Source organism: Drosophila albomicans, chromosome 2L (assembly GCF_009650485.2).
Source record: "Drosophila albomicans strain 15112-1751.03 chromosome 2L, ASM965048v2, whole genome shotgun sequence".
In the NCBI taxonomy this organism is placed as follows: Eukaryota; Metazoa; Arthropoda; class Insecta; order Diptera; family Drosophilidae; genus Drosophila; species Drosophila albomicans.
Window position 1 is genome coordinate 4,059,302 of NC_047628.2, and position 18,775 is coordinate 4,078,076.

An 18,775-nucleotide genomic window follows, 5' to 3' on the forward strand; every position below is an offset into this window, starting at 1 on the left:
TTATGTAGGCTTTGATTTGATTTTTGCCTGCCAATTTATTTATTTAGCACAAGTGGAGGAGGCATTGACCCTCTGCAAAGCTCATTTAATTACAGAGAATATATACTTTATGCACAGTATGTGTATGAATTGTTAAAAAAAAGATTTATATTAAACAATTGCTCTTTGCTTACTTAAAGCCATCAATTTAATTAGTGCCATTTGCTGCTAGAGGCGCTTAGTGGTCAAATGCTATTTAAATAAGCCAAATAAATTAAAAAATTTCAGCTGCTTTTAGTCGCTTGTACATAATGCAAATATTTATTAAGTGCTCGAAATAAATTCCACGCGAATTTCTCGCTAATTAGAAAATAAATCGACTAAAACTACGGTATTAAATAAAAAGGTATTTAAATTAAACTGTTTGACTAAAGATGCGACGAAACAATTCGCATATTTAAAATGCTTTGAATTCAGCATGAACTAAATATGCAATTTTAATACTTCCAAAAAACAATTAGTGTTTACTTGTGCCAGCCAAACAATATTATTAGCTGTCCTAATCCCAACATCAGAGTGTGAATAATGAGGGATAATTGAGCTTAATACACAAATTGGGAAACTGGCTTCAAAGCTGTATTTATTTTTCTTTTAAAATGTACATGTATGATACATACATATGTGATTTAAAGAGCTGTAAATGAAGTTCTATTTCTCGCTATATTATTAAATATCATAAAAAACCAATGCGAATATTGGGAAATATTCGGAGGCTGCTAATTCGATTTTTGTTTTAGAATTCAGTTTCAGTTTAACAATGGGATTCACTTAAGGTTTTTTCAGAGCGAACCTTTCTCTTTTCAGTGTGTACATAATAATCAAAATACTAAATAATACCAATCGATATAACTGCACAATCGATAACAGTGTTTACACCAAAACTTCATCACGCGAGCAGCTGTTTAGGAGGGAAAAGTAAATAAGCTCAGACAAGAAGTAGAAAGCAGTAGAAACAAATCAATCGGAAATTATTAATTAAATTATGAGGGTATTCAAAAAGTATAAGTATATATTAATTTTATTTATTATTCATCAAATTATTACTTATTTCCGTTTTACGTCATAATAAGCAACTCGCTCTGCAACGATTATAGTCTTGTACAAAGGGCTTACATTGATCGTCTTGTCGATTTTCTTTAAACATTTTCCTATGCTTCTGTCTATTAACTTTTATTTTTTCTACATACATATTTAGCTTAGGTTAGTTTGAGAGTTCCATCAATATCGCACTTTTTTCGATAATTATTATCAATGATGCGATTCCATTAGCCAACCCTCCCTTGCACACTGCCGTTAATGGAGTGATGCGGCGGAAGGTTCTTAATGGAAATTTCAATAATGCAGCTCAGTCTAAACAGCGTATTATGTTGATTTTTATATTATAGGGATTTTTATTGACAACTGTTGCGTGTGATTCGTTTTAAAGCAAGTTAACAACTCTCTAGTGAAAAACCGCTTCATTTACTTGTAGGCACATCGAACAATGCTGTAACTGAGACGACGGCTACACATGGCTCTCCTGGTCGTGGGCATCATGCGAATGCTGGGATGGGTGGCGGCAATAATAATCTGAACATCAATCTTCCGGAAAATAACAACGCAATACTACGACTCGAAGTTGAATTACGTGACAAGAATGTACCCAAGTATCGACGCGGTGTGGGCGGCGGCGTGCCTGGTCGTGGGCGTGGCATCGGTCAGGGACGGAACGCTGCAGCAGCAATAGCTGACGCTCGAGCTGGAGCAGGTGAGGCAGCGGCAAGTGCGCTGAATAAAGGAACTGGAGCGGCTGCCACGTTGGCTGTGCCACTGGACCGACGTAATTTAGTGGTGCCGCTTGAAAAGGTGCGTCCATAGAGTAGTAACTTCTGAGTTGAACTCAGTCCGAAGCCCAGTTGCCTTCCAAAACACTTAAAGTTGACTTTCGATGTGCTGTACGCCGTGGTGGACTAGGGACGAATGATTCAGGGGTACAAGGATATAAGAGTACTCAACCACTGAACGCTGTGTGTAGTGTTGTGTAGATGCACTTAACCAGGCGAAACGTGACTCTAGCTCAGTGCATGTGCGATTAGGAAAGAGGTCGAAGAGGAAGGAGTGGGGGTGGAGTGCGAAGGAGGCACGTTGACATTGTAAAATGGCAACCAAAATGTGTTTGGCTTGCGGTTGGTCAATCGCAGAGCTCGCGTGAGTCGAGCTGATTTTGATGAATGAGGGTGACAACTGGCCGAGTTAGATAATCGCCAAGATGAAGATGCGCTTCCGAAGATTGATGAAGCAACCACAGCTTAAAGTAAAGGAAGAGCAAGGGGTGAATCGTGAAGTGCAGCTGCGATTCAGCACTTCAATTAGATGCATAACTAAAGTCTTACTTTTGTTTCTGTTGTTATATTTGCCAGGTGCTTGAGGAGTTACTTGTCAAGCTTGAAATTGAGCACGTTACTTGGACAACAAGCAAAAAGGGATATTTTCATCACGTCGTCTTCCCACTGCAAGCCGGTGATGCTTGTGAGACGACACTGCACTGCCTCACGGAGCTGGGCATTGGAACTAAATTGAATTCCAGTGTCAGGTAAGTTGAGACATTGAAAGGCGCCACCAAACGGCAAAAGGAAAACGTGCCGGGCAAACCAACAAGGCGGCAACACTTTTGACCAAGCGCTAGCAACAGTTGGCCAAAAACCAACCTCATCTTCTTCGATTCCGCCCCCTGCAGATGGTTTGGCTCTTAATAAAAAAAGTGCAGTGCCATCGATGGAAGGGCAGAACTCAGCTTAAGCTGAACCCACAGTTATGCAGCTGTTAGAGTTTTACCATATAGACGAGGAGCAGTAGTCTGGCAGACACGCAGACTGGTTTATATTTGGATTGTCTGTAGGCGGCAATGGCAAGAACTGAAAGCGGGCATCATATCGCATTGCTATGCAACAGCTGGACAGCTCCGGATTTTAAAATTGAAAGCTTTTGTCAAGTCTAAGTGTAATTGACAATGATAGAGTTATAAGGACCGACAGACTAAATAAGATTGACAGTTGCCCAACTATGTATTTTTATTGTATGTAGTAATATTGTAAAAACTTCCTTGGGATAATAACTGAAATATAACCTAACGACATTAAGTGTTTTTTTTTTTTTTTTACAGCAGTGCGGGAATTGAATACATTTTCATGTCAGACGTTTAATGCATACTTATTAAGATCGTAGCAAAAATAATTTGTTCTTGGCTTAAAGAGCATTATGTTAAGTTTCACAGTTGAAGGAATCTCTTTTGCAATTACTCAGCATTAAGTACCAATGAAATTTCACTTACGGGCAAGTGCAAGTGCAGGAACTGTTTGCTTGGGAGTAAATTAAGTAGCTAAGGAGAAACAATGAACTGGTCTCGCACTTGTACTAAGTGGCCCTACAAAATAAATTAAAGATGAACTGACAATGACCAAAAGACGCCAGCAAGCAAGCTGGGTGACAGGCTAGACGAGAGCAGGTGCGATAATCATTTAATGGCATTAAGCTGGTGCATTAAAATGCAACCTTCGGAGAGGTGTGACCAGCTGCTGTTAGGGGCCAGACAAAGACATTACATGCAAGGGGTCGAAGATGCAAAAGGAGAGTCGGACATGGTAAATGGGGAATAGTGAATGGGTGAGTCAAAAAGGATTGGCCGAGTAGCTGTTTACCTTTACCTCTACCTTTGGCTGAGTGACAGGTCAAAAGGCGGACAGTTTCGATGAGCAAAAGTGATATTTAAGCTGTTTAATGTGCACAGAATGCAATTAAGTTTCGCCATAGTAAATATTCAGACACACCAAGGAGTGAGCAAAGAGTCCTTTGAAGCATCTCCAACTTCGGCCCCAAGTCGTGGGATTAAGTATCAGCTGCTGTCATTCCTGGGCAAGCCACGGCTAGTGCCCAAAGACAAGATACTCGTATTTGCCTTGGAATCTAAAACAACGAAGAGTAAAAGCAGAAAGCAAAACGTGGATCACGGTCCTACAAACTTGGCGTGCAACTGAAAAATATTTCCATATTCAAATGCATCCTTTTCGTCATCTGCATTCGCCAACTCGAGTGGAGCATACGAATAATAGAGTAGTCTTTCATCTTTCATCTGCAACCTTTGGTTTGTTTTACAGCGTTCTGCCCTGCAGTGTTAGTTACGATGCCATCACCGATGCGGCCAACATGCGAGATGATTACAGGTAAGTCTGTGCAGGAATAATCCTATTGTCAGTGTCAGTGTGTGTGTTGGCCTAGTGTCTACTTTTAATGCGAGCACCTTTGTCAGCTACAGACACGTGGCTTTTGACCCGAGTGCTCCTTTTGTCGGAAACTAATTTGAGCGCCTCCTTTTGTGGTTAGCTCTCAAAGGCGTGTGTCATTTCATTAACTTTCACTCGCATTTCCAACTCTCTGCTTTCTTAGTTTCAGTTTCCGATTCAGTTTGAGTCGTTTTCTCATTCGCTGTCGCTGTGTGTTTTAGTTTCAGTTTCATTTACAGGAACTCAGTGTTTGTCTAGCCGATGGCAATATAACAAGTGGGTTGGTCTACCTTTTTTTTTCACACCTACTCGTATACTGCGAGTCGTCTTTCTATCCACAAGGGGTCTGCTTGGCACTGTGAAACTTGGCTGCCATAAAGTCTGCACTTCTTGCGATGATATTTGAGTAGAAAAACTATCGATAGACAGCATTTCGTGCAAAGCATTGAGTATATCAAATGTTTTATTTACTTTTTAATTAAATTTAATAAGCTTCAAAATTAAATTTTATTCACAAATGTTAAAAAATCGAATCGTGTCACGCACTCATCTCTAGTGCACCCAACACACAATTTTCAGTGCTTGGCACAAGACCAAGTTTATTGTGGCTTTGGCAAAAACGACGAGTATTGTCACAGGTTTTTTTTTTTGTTGTACTTCATCTCTCTCTGTCATGCGGTGTAAAAAGTGAAAATGTTTGAATTTACATATAAAAGCAGCAAGTTAGTTGGATTAACCCCATCAAAGGGTTAAATGCATCTGCCTAGTGCACATAATTTATGAGTTTCGTACGTTGACAAGAAGTTTTATGTGTATGTGGTGGAAAGATTTGTCTCGATGTGAAGAGGGATAGATGGAGAAAGTGTCAGAGTATGCAAGAGAAAGAGAAAGGGGAAGTCAAGAGGGAACCTAATTGAGGTTGTGGTTTCTTTACAAAGAGTTAAGTGGCTAGATTTATTGCTGGAAAATGTATTCGAGATTTAAGAACAGTTTTTTCTGTGTCAGCTTAAGATATTCTCTGAATAGAATAAAAAAGAGGAAAGATTGTTCGTCTACGATAACGACAAATAAAAACAGAACATTTTAAAAATTCTGCTTTTAGTTTTATTAGTAAATTTATTAAATTTGTGATAGATTTGAGAAATCTGTTAAAAATCCTTCTTAAGCTGACGATACTTGGTAAAAATGTTTTTGCAATTTAATTGAATTGAAATCGTGTTACAATTTCATACCAATTATGGAGAACACAGCTGAGCTAAGTGGCGGCCACAGGATATTGGCCATGGCTGCTGGTGGGCCATTGCATTTTATGATGGTTTTAATGGTGTTTATTTATTTAACTATTAATAGTGATGATGCCGAGGAAGCGTCCAGGTGGAACAATTTTGTGGAATCAATTAAATCGAAATTGACCGTTAAACAGGTTGTGGACGGTGTGCGGGCTGGCGGTTCCTTGTCCTTTGACTATCTGCTGCTAATTGTTACCGCCGAGTGAGTACACATCGTGCTTACCGAATTCCGTTCTTAAATTCTAATTGCGAGTGTGTGCAATCTATGGTCTATGGTCGTCTTGCAGCTCCCTGGCAGCTCTTGGTTTGGTCGAGAATAATGCACCGAATATTGTTGCGGCGATGCTGGTTTCCCCGCTCATGGGTCCTGTTATGTCTATTACATTTGGCGCAATTATCTCGGACAGAGAGCTAATGGTAAGTGCATGCAGCTGTCGTTACCATTGCAGCTGCCGTTGTTGGTGCTGTTGCTATGGCTGTTCTCTGTGGTTGGCCATAACCATTTCGACTCGCTTTTGTGATGATGTGGTGGCAGCATTCGCTCTTCAGCAATACACAAATTGGCAGCAAAAACATTGCATAAAGCACAAATAGCTAGAGAATCGACAAATTGCAGTTGCAGAGCCCAGATGCAGATCCAGTCCGAGGTCCAACAATAATCCGTTGGCAGCCGTACTTTTACAGCGCTTCAGATTGATTTATGTTCATACACATGTATGCGAAAATGACAGTGGCAAATAATAATAATAATAACAAAAAACATTTGTCGAAAATTACTCTGTCAGTCAGCCAGTCAAATAACTATCACCATCACCATCACCCTCAGCCTATAGCCTGTGGGAACAACTCATCCCACAAGTGGAAAGTCAAATGCATAATGACAATTTTCATCGGAATTTGTTACATATTTTCAACACTTTTGTGGTAACTGTCGAGTTGCTGCTTTTGTTGGTTGCTTATTGGCAGCTCGTTCGATATTTTTTTTTTTTTAATATTGACGATATTTGTGTAATGGAAATATCCCGTTGTATGAACTAAATTAAGGGAAACGCTATCATAGAATTGGACATTAATTATTTCAAGTAATATTTTGACAGCTTCACATTACTTATTAATTACTACATTAAATATGTGAATAAAATATTTTCTTTATGCTACTCTTATCGAATCTAGGCCAGCCGTTCTTTTGAACTTGCTTAAGCTTGATAATAAATGGAATTAAGCCATACTAGGTAAATTCTTAGAATTTTTAATCCAAACTCTTAACATTCAAATGTTAAGGGTTGAACACCAACATTTACTCAATTTCCAAATAACTTTCTGTGCACGATGCCTATAAATAAATGAAACGAGGCCGCCGTTTTATCCTCGGTGGAAAACTCGTTTGAAGAGCGTCTGCAAACAGACTTAAGCTACTTAAATTAAAAGAAAATAAGCACTTAAGGAATTATCCAAAACTCGAAGCAAATAAAACTTAACGTCAACTACAGCAAGTTGCCTCTCCCTTTTTGCCTTTCTCTTCCTCCGTACTCCGTTCTTCGAGCCCTATAGCTTGCTGTTGCCTGTTGTCTCTTCCCTGATCCTTGTTTCATTGCTGTTCCTGTTGCTCATCCTATTCCTCTGACTGTCAAGTGAGAGCTATAAATGTCAAAAGCAGCCAGGACAACAGTCGAATTCTATGGTTAAGCTAAAATTATCCGTTTGTTCGTTGAAGAACGACATGAAAAAGAAAACGCGATTCATAATTTTTGCAGGTGCGCTTTATATGATAAACACACTCATAAATGAAAATAAATAGAGAATCTGAAAGATGAGGCGAGACAGAAGAAAAACGAGATAGAAATCAAAAATGTGAGGCGAACATTTTTTCTAATGAGTGTGAGATTTCGTTTTGGTCCGCCTCTGGGGGACAACTCGGTGTCTGCTGACATAATTTTACGGACTCTGCACACACTGACACATGTATGTATATGTTCATATAAATATATACATGTAGGTATATAGTCCTAAGTACGTGTCGTGGCTGCGGGTAAGCCATCTGCGTCGTGTACTTCAATTAAATTTTAATTGAAATGAATATATTTTTTGTCGTTTTACATGTCTCTGTGAAGTAGCTCTAGTTGCGGCATAATCTTTGCCGCAGTAGGATGCCACAATATAAAACTACTCAGTATTAAAGGGACAAGTACGAAAATAATTACATTGTACGAAATATAAGTAAGTTCAAGTATATTAATTAAAAAATTTATTATCGCACTGAAATCATGTCATTCCCTTTATAATGCACTCAAAATATGAATTATGTTTAGAAAACAATTACACAAATTCTTCAATTTCAATTTATCGCAATTTTGTGAAGAGAACGAAATATGTTCAGTAAATAATTTGAAAACCAATTTAATAGTTTTAAATCCTTGATGCAGAAAAAATTATTTGCAACGCATAAAAATTGATAACTGAGCGCTAAAAAAAATGTATGAAAAAATGCTAACAAAAAATTACGAAATGATCATAAAGTTGCGGGAATGAAAACTAAATGCTTTGCCTATGTGCATAAATGTTTATGGCAGCATCTGTCAAAAGTCGTTAAATGTTATTGAAATGTGTTTTTTTTTTGTGCAGCTGCGGGCAATGCACAAACAAATACACAAAATGGTGTGTATGGAATACTCTGTAGTGCTATAAAATATTTGCACGCCATTTAAACTTGATGCATGTAGTTTACACATTACTCATACGTCTGGTGTCCCGCTCCCCTCTTTTGTTTACTTAACTACCTTTTCGAGTGAGAGAACAAACCAAAACACCGAGAACACAACTTGCCACTTATAATTTCACTTTACTTTAATGCCAGTTGGCAAATTGTTGTGGCAGTGTCTCGACTCTTTAAACTGCATTTACTCGTACCCGCTTTCACTTGGCAAGTTGCTTCTTTTAGCATAGAATTTAAACAGTTGTCAGCTTTTTATGCTGCAACTTGTGTTTCTCTCACTCAGATTGAGGGTTGAGCTTGAGTTCTGTGTTTCAAAGAGAGGAGAAGTCAAAGCATTAGTAAAAGAAGTCGATGCGAGAAGAAGGGAGCGCCCAAGACGACAAAGACAACGACATCATCTGGCTGACATTAGAACATTTTTCTTTTGTGTGCAGCTGCCAAAAGCAGTTTGAGTTGCGTGGCTGCAAATTTGGGTTAACATGTCACGCACCCACTCGATGTGGCCAACTCCACCATTCCACACCCTCCACCCTCGTTCGTTCCCCTTCTTACAGACCATTTCTTCATTCTTATCCTTCATTTATTTTTCTCTATGTTATACGCTGCAAAGTATGCTACATTATCGCACAAAGTGTCGCTTACTGCCGTCAGTTGGCATTCAACATGCAATCGCTTTTCCTTTCGTCCAGTCTTTATGCCCCCCTTCGCCAAGTGATTTTGTGTAAAAAAAGAAAAATCTATTGTAAGCTTATTCTATAAAATCCGCTTCAATATTCAAGATATACATATTTCAATAAAATAGAAAATATAAACAAGTTAGAAATCTACAGTGTGCTCGATTGTGAGATATCGGCTACCCATTTTTAATAAGAGCAAAACAGTGCGTTATTATTCCAAAAATATACCAAATTAATATACCGCAAAAATACTAAGTATGCCTATATTTGGTATACATCATGAAAATGTACATGTTAAATCAAGCGCCTTGTCCCACTGTAAGCCTGCTCAGCCTAACTGAGCAGTTACATTTACTCTCAATCTTGCGCTCTTTGCTACAGTTGTTACATTTTAGTTGTAAGCTTTCGCTTAACTTTTGTTTTCCTTTAACTACTAATGTCGGAATAACCGGCAAACAATAAATTGTCGCTCTCTCCTTTCGCAACTAGCAAACGAATTAGACGTGTTTTAATTTGCGCATCAGCAGCCTTCAAAGTGCCTCATCTTTTTTGCTCCCAACAACAACAAATATATTTTCGATTTTCGTAATTTTACATGGCGCCCGAGCAGGGACTACAAAAAAGACTTTGTTGATTGTTAATTAAACATAAAGAAAATTCAATTATTGCAATTGATAAGTTTAATTAATTTCACACCTTGTTGGCAGCTGAGTGCATACATATAATTAAAAACACATTCGTTTGCGTTGTTTCGTTGCTGGCCTTTTGGATTTATGGATCAATCAGAAGTCAACAGCTCTTCTGATGAACAGGTAACAGTGTCAACAACTGGAAAATTTTGTTAATAACTTTGGACCTGGTGACATTCATTGTGATTGTTTCCCAGTTCAGACTGTTATATCTTGTATTAAACAAGAGTCCAGTTGCCTGACACTGATTATTGAATTGTAGTGAACAATTGATGCAACACACATAAGTGAAATAAATCCAAGTGCCGAAACATTCGAACCCCCCTCGCAACTTTATGATTATGCTTTCAGGTTCTTTATATTACATTGAATTACAATAATAGCACCCGCGCATAATTTCAGTTATTTTTCGCTCTCTTTATTTGGTAATCTTCGCTCTCGCTTGCTTAATAAGTTTCGCTCTCGCTTTGGTCGATCATCTTCGCTCTCGTTCGAACACAACGGTTTCGCTCTTGCTTTGCTTGTTCGGCGCCGCTCAAACTAACATTGAAGCTACGCTCACTGTTGAGTTTGACAGAAGAAACACTCTCTTGAGTTCTTGCGTTGGTGTTTCTCTTAATAGTAAAGTGTGTTTTCTCTTTGCTTAACTTGCACAACCCAGAAACATACACCAAGTCGCAATGTCGAAAGATAAAGGGAAGACTGAATTAAATCAAACCGTGATTGAAAATTGCCATAGTGCAAAATTAACGCTGTTATTTTCTAGATTGTCAAAGCTAGAAGAAAGTATTGAGAGGCTTAGATTAACAGTATTAAATGAAACAGGTTCCATCAATAAAATTGAGATCCAATGTCGTTTGGATATATTAAATAAATACATTGCAGATGCCATGGAGTTGCAATCTGAAATTGATTGCATTGACCCGGATAATTCTAGCCGTGCTTCCTTAGAAGAATTGTGCATTAAGACAAGGTCGTTGTATCTGATTAGTTTAAAGGAGCCCGATTCGGACCGAGTTGCTCAGCCAGCATCGTATAGGTCGCACTTGCCCAAAATGAACTTACCAAAGTTCAATGGTAAGCACTCAGAATACAAGCAGTTCATAAGCCTTTTCGAAAGTCTTGTAGATTCTGATAGGTCGCTTTCAAACATTGAAAAGTTTAATCACTTGATCTCATGTCTGTCTGATGAGGCATTAGGAACAATAAAGGCGTTCCAAGTTTCCGGTGTAAATTACCCAAAGGCTTTAGAAAACTTGAGGCGTGTATACGACAACAAATGTCTTATATTCTTCGAAACGATCGCACAATTGTTTCATATCTCGCCAATGAATAAACCTTCGGCATCTGGGTTGAGGACCATTATAGATACGGTTTCGGCAATTTTTGAAAATTTGTTGTCACTAGGTGATGAACGAGATATCACCAACGCGATTCTCATACATATTGTATTGTCAAAGGTTGACCATACAACCAAATCAAAGTATGAAGAACAGCTCGACTATAACAGGCTTCCACAATGGTCTGATTGTGTCGATGTTTTGAATAGGCGCTATCAGCATATTTCAGCTGAGGAAAGCTCGAAATATAGAACGAGCCCTAAGCCAGAACCGAGTCCCAAACGGACTACCAAAGCGTCGTATTCAGTGTCTAAGTCCAGCAACCCTAGTTGTCAGTTCTGTAACGCGAATCATTTTATAAGCAGTTGCCAAGGCTTCAGTGCACTGCCGGTTACAGAACGATTCAGTTTCGCCAAGACCCAGAACCTTTGTTTAAACTGCTTGCAGTCTGGGCATAGAATATCCAGCTGCACATCTTCAAAATGCAGAGTGTGTTCTAAATCGCACAATACATTGCTGCATAGATTCGATGCGTCAGCTCAGCCTCAGACCACGAGTATGAGCCAGCATCAACATCAACAGCCTGGTAGCTCGAGCGGCCAAGCATCGTCACATCCAGCGCACGTAGCTAAGCCAACAGCAGAAATTGACCATGTCATTCTGGCTACCGCTGTTGTGAAAATTCGCGATAGATTCGGTCAATTCCAATTGGCCAGGGCTTTGTTGGACTCTGGGTCTCAGATCAATTTCATGACTGAAGAATTTGCCCAAGCTCTAAGGTTGTCGCGAGCCAACAAGTGTCTGACAGTTACGGCCATAGGAACGTCAAATTTGGTAGCCCGACATGAAGTGTCAACAACGATATCATCTCGTGTTAACAAACATCAGTTTGACGCCGATTTCTGGGTGCTAAAATCAATTTCGAACCAGCAGCCAGACAGCTTTATTCCAGTCAAGCAATTACAAATACCGGCTAACGTGGAACTGGCTGATCCTTATTTCTACAAGCCGCAGAGAATCGACTTGCTATTAGGAGCCGATTCCTTTTTCGACCTTTTGTGCACAGGCCAAATTAAATTGAATGACAGTGGCCCTCTGTTACAAAAAACTCTGTTGGGGTGGATTGTGTCAGGGCGGTGCAAAGGTATTCCGAGTCAGAACCCATTATGTGGTGCAACGACGTACTCGTCGGAAGATATACAACTTGACTCGCTGGTAGAAAGGCTATGGGAGTTAGAGAAAGTTCCAGTTTATCGAACGTCGCTAAATACTCGTCAGAGCAAAGAGCCTGCGAACAGGACTTTATTGACCGAGTGACAACTCTATCGACAGGGCGATTATAAGTTTGTCTTCCTTTTAAAACAGACCCAAAAATACTTGGTTCGTCCTTCGAAACGGCAAAACGTCGGTTTCTTTCACTTGAACGCAAGGTTTCAAGAAACGCAACATTAAAGGAAATGTATGTTAGTTTCATGAAAGAATATATAGAACTTGGTCATATGTCTCCCGTTGATTTTTCACCAGGACCACACTATTTTATACCACATCAGTGCGTCCTGAGGCCTGATAGTGCCACCACCAAACTTCGAGTTGTTTTCGATGCTTCGTGCAAAACGACTTCAAATTATTCATTGAATGATATTCTAATGGTGGGGCCAACTATACAGAGGGAACTCTTCTCGTCGCTAATTCGCTTTCGTCTTAGTCGGTTTGCCCTCACGGCAGATATTACTAAAATGTATAGACAAGTAAGCATGTCTCCAAAGGATCGGATGTTTCAACTTATTGTCTGGCGTGAAAATCCGTCAGAAAAGCTTCAAATTTACCAACTGAATACAGTTACTTATGGCACTGCGTCTGCTCCTTTTCTGGCCATACGAAGCCTTCACGAACTTGGTGTTCGCCATAAGGAAACACATCCTCTTGGAGCTAAAGTCATCTGCAATGACTTCTATGTCGATGACATGCTTACTGGAGCTGACGATGCTGACATGCTGAAGGAGATTTGTGTCCAAGTGTCAGATATCCTAAGCTCCGGTGGTCTCCAATTGGCCAAATGGTACTCCAACCACCCTACTTTAATCAATGGGAATGAAACTGATAAAGTTCTCAGTTTCAACGACACAGATTCGACCAAAACATTGGGCATGCGGTGGACGCCAAAATCTGATATATTTCGATATCATTTGGATTCCAGCTTCACCGATCTTAGCCCAACAAAACGCAACGTTTTGTCTGTGACAGCTCGTATGTTCGACCCACTTGGCTTGCTGAGCCCCATCAGTATTAAAGCCAGAATCTTACTGCAAGAGCTCTGGCAAAATCATCTAGCATGGGACGAAACTATCCCTATGCAGATGCATACGAGATGGGAGAGATTTAAAGAAAATCTACTAAACCTTGATAAAGTATCCATTCCACGATACACCAATTCCAGCAAAGCCAAGATCCAAATTCATGGATTTGCAGACGCTTCCAGCCACGCTTATGGCTGCTGTTTATATATACGAGCTAATCAGAATGGAAAAGTGAAATGTAAATTGCTTACATCAAAAGCAAAAGTTGCGCCTTTAAAAACCAAGTCGATCCCAAGACTTGAGTTGTGTGCAGCGTATTTACTGGCGCAATTGTGGTCGTACGTCAAGCCAATGCTTGGCAAATGCGGAATCGACAGTGTGCATTTTTGGACAGATTCAGAAATCACACTGTATTGGATTAGAATGTCGCCTTCTTCGCTAGCAACATTCGTAGCAAATCGTGTATCCAGTATACAAGACCTCACACAAGATGTTACATGGAGACATGTGCCTTCTGCGTCAAACCCTGCCGATATTTGTTCTCGTGGGTGTGACATCGATGAATTAGTCGACTCGATATGGTTAGAAGGCCCACTATTCTTAATGGAAGAGCAGTGTGAGTGGCCTAAGAATCCTCATTTTTCAACCGATTTAAAAAACAGTGAAACAAAAAAATCAGCTCAGGTTTGTTTAACTACCAACCCTGATTTTCTGTCATCTATACTGGCTCGCTTCTCTTCATACAAAAGGTTAGTTCGAGTGATTGCCTATGTGTACAAATTCATTTGCTGGCCAAAAACTAAAAATTGTTCTTCAGCCCTTAGTAAACAGGAGTTGTATTTTGCCTCGTTAAAGTTATTTGAATTGGTTCAGCGGTCAGAATTCAACTTGGAATTTAAAAAACTAAAATCAAATCAATTAGTTCAACCAAATGTTCAATCTCTCGCTCCATTTATTCAGAAAATCTCTGAGCCAGGAAAATCTCTTTCGTTGATCCGCGTAGGTGGCAGATTATTAAATGCACCGATTGACGACGATGCCAAGTTTCCAATCTTAATGTCAAAAAATTCGCCCTTGGTCAGACTGTATTTAAGAGACTTGCATCAGACCAACTGTCATGCTGGTGTTAAAACTATGATTTCGCTCTTAAGGCAAAGAATTTGGCTGATTAATGCTCGAAGGGAATGCACACAAATAGTTCGTGGTTGCATTCTTTGTTTTCGATACAAGCCAAAACTAATGGAACAAGTAATGGGGCAGTTACCAACTGATCGCTTGATTGCTTCACGTCCATTTCACATTTGTGGCGTTGATTTTTGCGGACCCATAAATGTCTCCTTGAGAATTCGGGGACGGCCTCCTTTAAAAATGTATATAGCAGTATTTGTGTGTTTTGCATCAAAGGCTGTTCATCTAGAACTGGTTGCTGACTTGTCCACTAATTGTTTTTTATTAACCCTAAAAAGCTTCATCGCAAGGCGTGGCGTTCCACTTCGGATGTATTCGGACAACGCCACCAACTTCGTCGGGACAAACAACGTACTCAAGGAGCTACAGATGGAGTTCACGAAGCAGCAGGAGAAACTGCAGTTGTTCGCGTCGGAGATGGGGATGGAATGGCACTTCATCCCTCCTCGAGCCCCACATTTCGGAGGGCTGTGGGAAGCCGCGGTGAAATCCGCAAAGCATCTCCTCGTCCGGCAAATGGCCAACGCGTCACTGACGGAAAGCGAGGTCAGAGCTCATCTGGCAGATGTCGAGGCCATCCTCAACTCGCGGCCTCTCACTCCACTCAGCTCCGATCCCAACGATGGCGAGGCTCTAACGCCGGGCCATCTTCTAATCGGGCAAGCCATACGTTCGCTGCCGCAAGGATCCGTGCCAGACAGGCCCAACAAAGATCTGACGTATTTGCGACGGTGGCAAATGTTATCCACGCTCAGACAGCGGTTTTGGCTCGCGTGGTCGAAGGACTACATCCACAACCTCCAAATCCGCACCAAATGGAAGTCTCCACAGCCCGGCTTGGAGGTCGGATGCCTCGTCCTGGTTCACGAGGACAACACGCCACCTCAGCGGTGGATAACTGGAAGGGTCGCAGGCGTAACCCGAGGAACAGACGGCCAAATACGGGTGGCCGAAATTAGAACGGGCACTGGTACATTCAAGCGCCCAATCCATAAATTAGCACGGTTGCCAGTGATTTGAAATCCCACGTCGGGTATTCCAAGGTGGCCGGTGTTAAATCAAGCGCCTTGTCCCACTGTAAGCCTGCTCAGCCTAACTGAGCAGTTACATTTACTCTCAATCTTGCGCTCTTTGCTACAGTTGTTACATTTTAGTTATAAGCTTTCGCTCAACTTTTGTTTTCCTTTAACTACTAATGTCGGAATAACCGGCAAACAATAAATTGTCGCTCTCTCCTTTCGCAACTAGCAAACGAATTAGACGTGTTTTAATTTGCGCATATATTTTCGATTTTCGTAATTTTACAGTACAATTTTATGATCAAAACTAAAGTGTAGCCAGCTCTCTTTTTTCTCTAAACTATAAATACTATATTTAATATAATAAATAAATACAATAAATATTTGGTATATTGATGTTGTATTCATACAAAATATACCATAGAGTACTAGGCATTCTAAAATAACAAAAAATTATATATCTATCTCAGAGATCTAAGTGTTCATACAAACAGACGGACAGACAGATAGACAGACGAACATTTCTATATCGTCTCAGCTGTTGACGTTGATTAAGAATATATAAGGTTGGCAAAAAAAGTCTTGCGGTATTTTTATTGAATTTTCAATTGTTCATAAAATTGGTTATAATAATGCGATTTAAGTCAAATATGCGCCGTTTTGTTCGATGACGAGTTCCCAACGAGATGCCAACTTCATAATGCCCCTATTATAGAAGCTCGCTTTCCTATTGGCAAAAAACTCGGAGAACCAATTTTCACAGGACTCTCTTGTGGCCAACTTCCGACTACCAAGTTCGTTCGCCATGGACAGAAATAGGTGGTAATCACTTGGTGCGAGATCCAGAGTATACGGTGGATGCAAAAGAACCGCCCATCCGAGCTCCCGGAGCTTCTGACGCGTCACCAAAGATGTGTGTGGCCTGGCGTTGTCCTGCTGGAAGACAATTCGGCCTCTGTTGATCAAAGATGGACTTTTCTGCATGAGTGCTGCATTCAAGCGGTCCAGTACAGGTCCGAATTGAGCGTTTGGCCATAGGGGAGCAGCTCATAGTGGATGATTCCCTGCTAATCCCACCAAACACACAGAAAAACCTTCCTGGCCGTCAATCCAGGCTTGGCCACCCTCTGGGCAGCTTCACTGCTTTTCGACCACAACCGTTTGCGCTTCACGTTGTCGTAAGTGATCCACTTTTCATCGCCAGTCACCATCCGCTTCAAAAACGGGTCGATTTTGTTGCGATTCAGAAGCGATTCGCATGCATCCATACGGTCAAAAATGTTTTTTTGCGTCAAGTCGTGTGGCACCCATACATCGATCTTTTTTTTAATCCAAGCTTCTTCAAATGGTTTAAAACGGTTTGATGACTCATGCCCAGCTCTTGGCCGATGCTACGGCGCTACTATGCCGATCTCTTTCGATCAATTCAGCGATTTTATCGCAATTTTCGACGACAGGCCTTCCGGACCGTGGCGCATCTTCGACCACCTCCGCACCAAAACGAAAACGTTGAAACCATCGTTGTGCGATGGAAATGGAAACTGTATCGGGTCCATAAACTGCACAAATTTTATTGGCAGCATGAGTTGCATTTTTGCCTTTATCGTAGTAGTACTGTAAAATATGCCGTATTTTCTCTTTATTTTGCTCCATGTTTCTGACGATATAACACACGAACGACTCAACCGATGCGACGAATAGGACTAGAACCACGCGCCTGCAAAGACACCTATCGGAAATACCGCAAGACTTTTTTGCCAACCTTATATGTATACAATTTCTGGAGTCGGAGACGCCTCCTTCCTGTTACATACATTTCCTGCGGGTACCAAGTTACTCTTCTTACCTGTGGGTAGCGGGTATAAAATCAACAATTGATTTTGTTCCGTGTGTTCCTTTACGACTTTTTATAATTGTAATAATTTTATACATTTTGCAATGGTATTCTAAAAATCTTGAGTTATCTCAATGAGACCTACTTTAACAGTGAGATATTATTAAATGAATGTGCGTTGATAATCGTTATGTAGAATTCTGAATTTTGAAATATATTTAAATTATAAACACTGCCACCTGTTTTAATAAGCCAAGTTTAATTTTCAGTGCTCAGCAAACTGTTTATTTGCGAATAACTGCTGGAGACTTTGTTTGCCCCCATTATGCTATGTAAATACAGTTTGTATATTCGTTTTCTGTGTATTTTTTTTTTTTTTTTTGTTAGCCAGGGCGGTTCATACTTATTTCGGGTACAGGGTACTCTGTAGTCATTTCTTGAATACTATTTTTTGTTAAATTTTAGCGCGTCGGCTTTATGTGCTTGGGTCTGGGAATGTTGATCTCCTGCATATTTGGTTTCTGCTTTGGTCTAATTCTCGGAACTACTGAAATGCCATGGGGACAAAATGCGGATTGGCCAACGGAGGAGATGCGTGGCAGGTAAGAAATGTCCAATGTCCCCTGTCAAATGTCAATTTCAATTACTGCTAATCAACCAAACAATTGCGACAGATTTGATGAAATTTGTCACGTTTTAGGTTGTCTCTGCACACAAATGTACATCAAGTTGATATAACCAGTAGATGTTTCTATGTTCATTCCCCAACAATTGTTCATGTATAATCCTAATAATCATTCGACTCTTTTTCATTTATTTTAATTAATATTTATTTTGGTTTATGGAACTGAAGAGTAATTGTATATATGAAATAAATCTTTGAATTCAAGGACATGGCAAAACCAATTAAAACGAATCCAAGTAATCGTTCGTAAAAATCGCTCATGGCAATCGAAATTAAATTAGGTGAAATTTATGATAGCTACACCTCTATTAATAAGAATAGAATTACTATTTTGAAATATATTTTAATAATAGTTACATAATAATACATGGGTAATTCTCTGGCGGGGTTAAAAAAAAACATAAACTAAAACAATTTAAAAATAATGAAGGTTATTCTTAGCAAGAGCTAAGGTTGATTTTATGAACTTATTGTTATTGTTACGGTTTTACGATAAAATATATAAATTCGTTCATTTTTTGGTTTTGCTTACGAGTTTGTTAATTTTTGAAATTATCAGAACAGAAAACAACCAAGAAAAAAAATTCCAAAACCATTCTTAGCTCTAATTAAAGTACTAATCTAGAACTATAAAAATAACCTTTTCTAATTTTTAAATTTGTTTTAGGTCATGTTTATTTTTTTCACTGAAAAGATGGTTTCACGCGACATCTGTCGGAGAATTATCCACATGTGTATTTCACAAG

At 39.8% G+C, this 18,775-nt stretch overlaps 3 protein-coding genes across 8 annotated transcripts in view; 2 read left to right on the forward strand and 1 right to left on the reverse strand.

Annotated features, from left to right (window-relative positions):
• LOC117564697 (uncharacterized) overlaps window positions 1–18,775 on the reverse strand; it is a 177,700-nt gene that overhangs the window by 51,005 nt on the left and 107,920 nt on the right. The gene's annotated exons all lie outside the window — the stretch shown is intronic.
• The window catches only part of LOC117564698 (uncharacterized), a 44,424-nt gene that overhangs the window by 11,310 nt on the left and 14,339 nt on the right, over window positions 1–18,775 (forward strand). For 3 of the 4 annotated variants that reach the window (XM_052002199.1, XM_052002198.1, XM_034243575.2), the window contains exons 3-8: window positions 1,511–1,884; window positions 2,439–2,611; window positions 4,173–4,238; window positions 5,649–5,789; window positions 5,875–6,004; window positions 17,810–17,946. In XM_052002199.1, the coding sequence (XP_051858159.1) occupies window positions 1,511–1,884; window positions 2,439–2,611; window positions 4,173–4,238; window positions 5,649–5,789; window positions 5,875–6,004; window positions 17,810–17,946 (1,021 nt within the window). The remainder of the gene's footprint in view (window positions 1–1,510; window positions 1,885–2,438; window positions 2,612–4,172; window positions 4,239–5,648; window positions 5,790–5,874; window positions 6,005–17,809; window positions 17,947–18,775) is intronic. The other variant, XM_052002197.1, reaches the window with a different exon arrangement.
• On the forward strand, window positions 9,699–15,741 carry LOC127565097 (uncharacterized). The gene is made up of 2 exons (XM_052002203.1): window positions 9,699–9,789; window positions 14,770–15,741. The coding sequence occupies exons 1-2, from the start codon at window positions 9,782–9,784 to the stop codon at window positions 15,509–15,511; spliced, it is 750 nt and encodes a 249-aa protein (XP_051858163.1). The 5' UTR covers window positions 9,699–9,781; the 3' UTR covers window positions 15,512–15,741.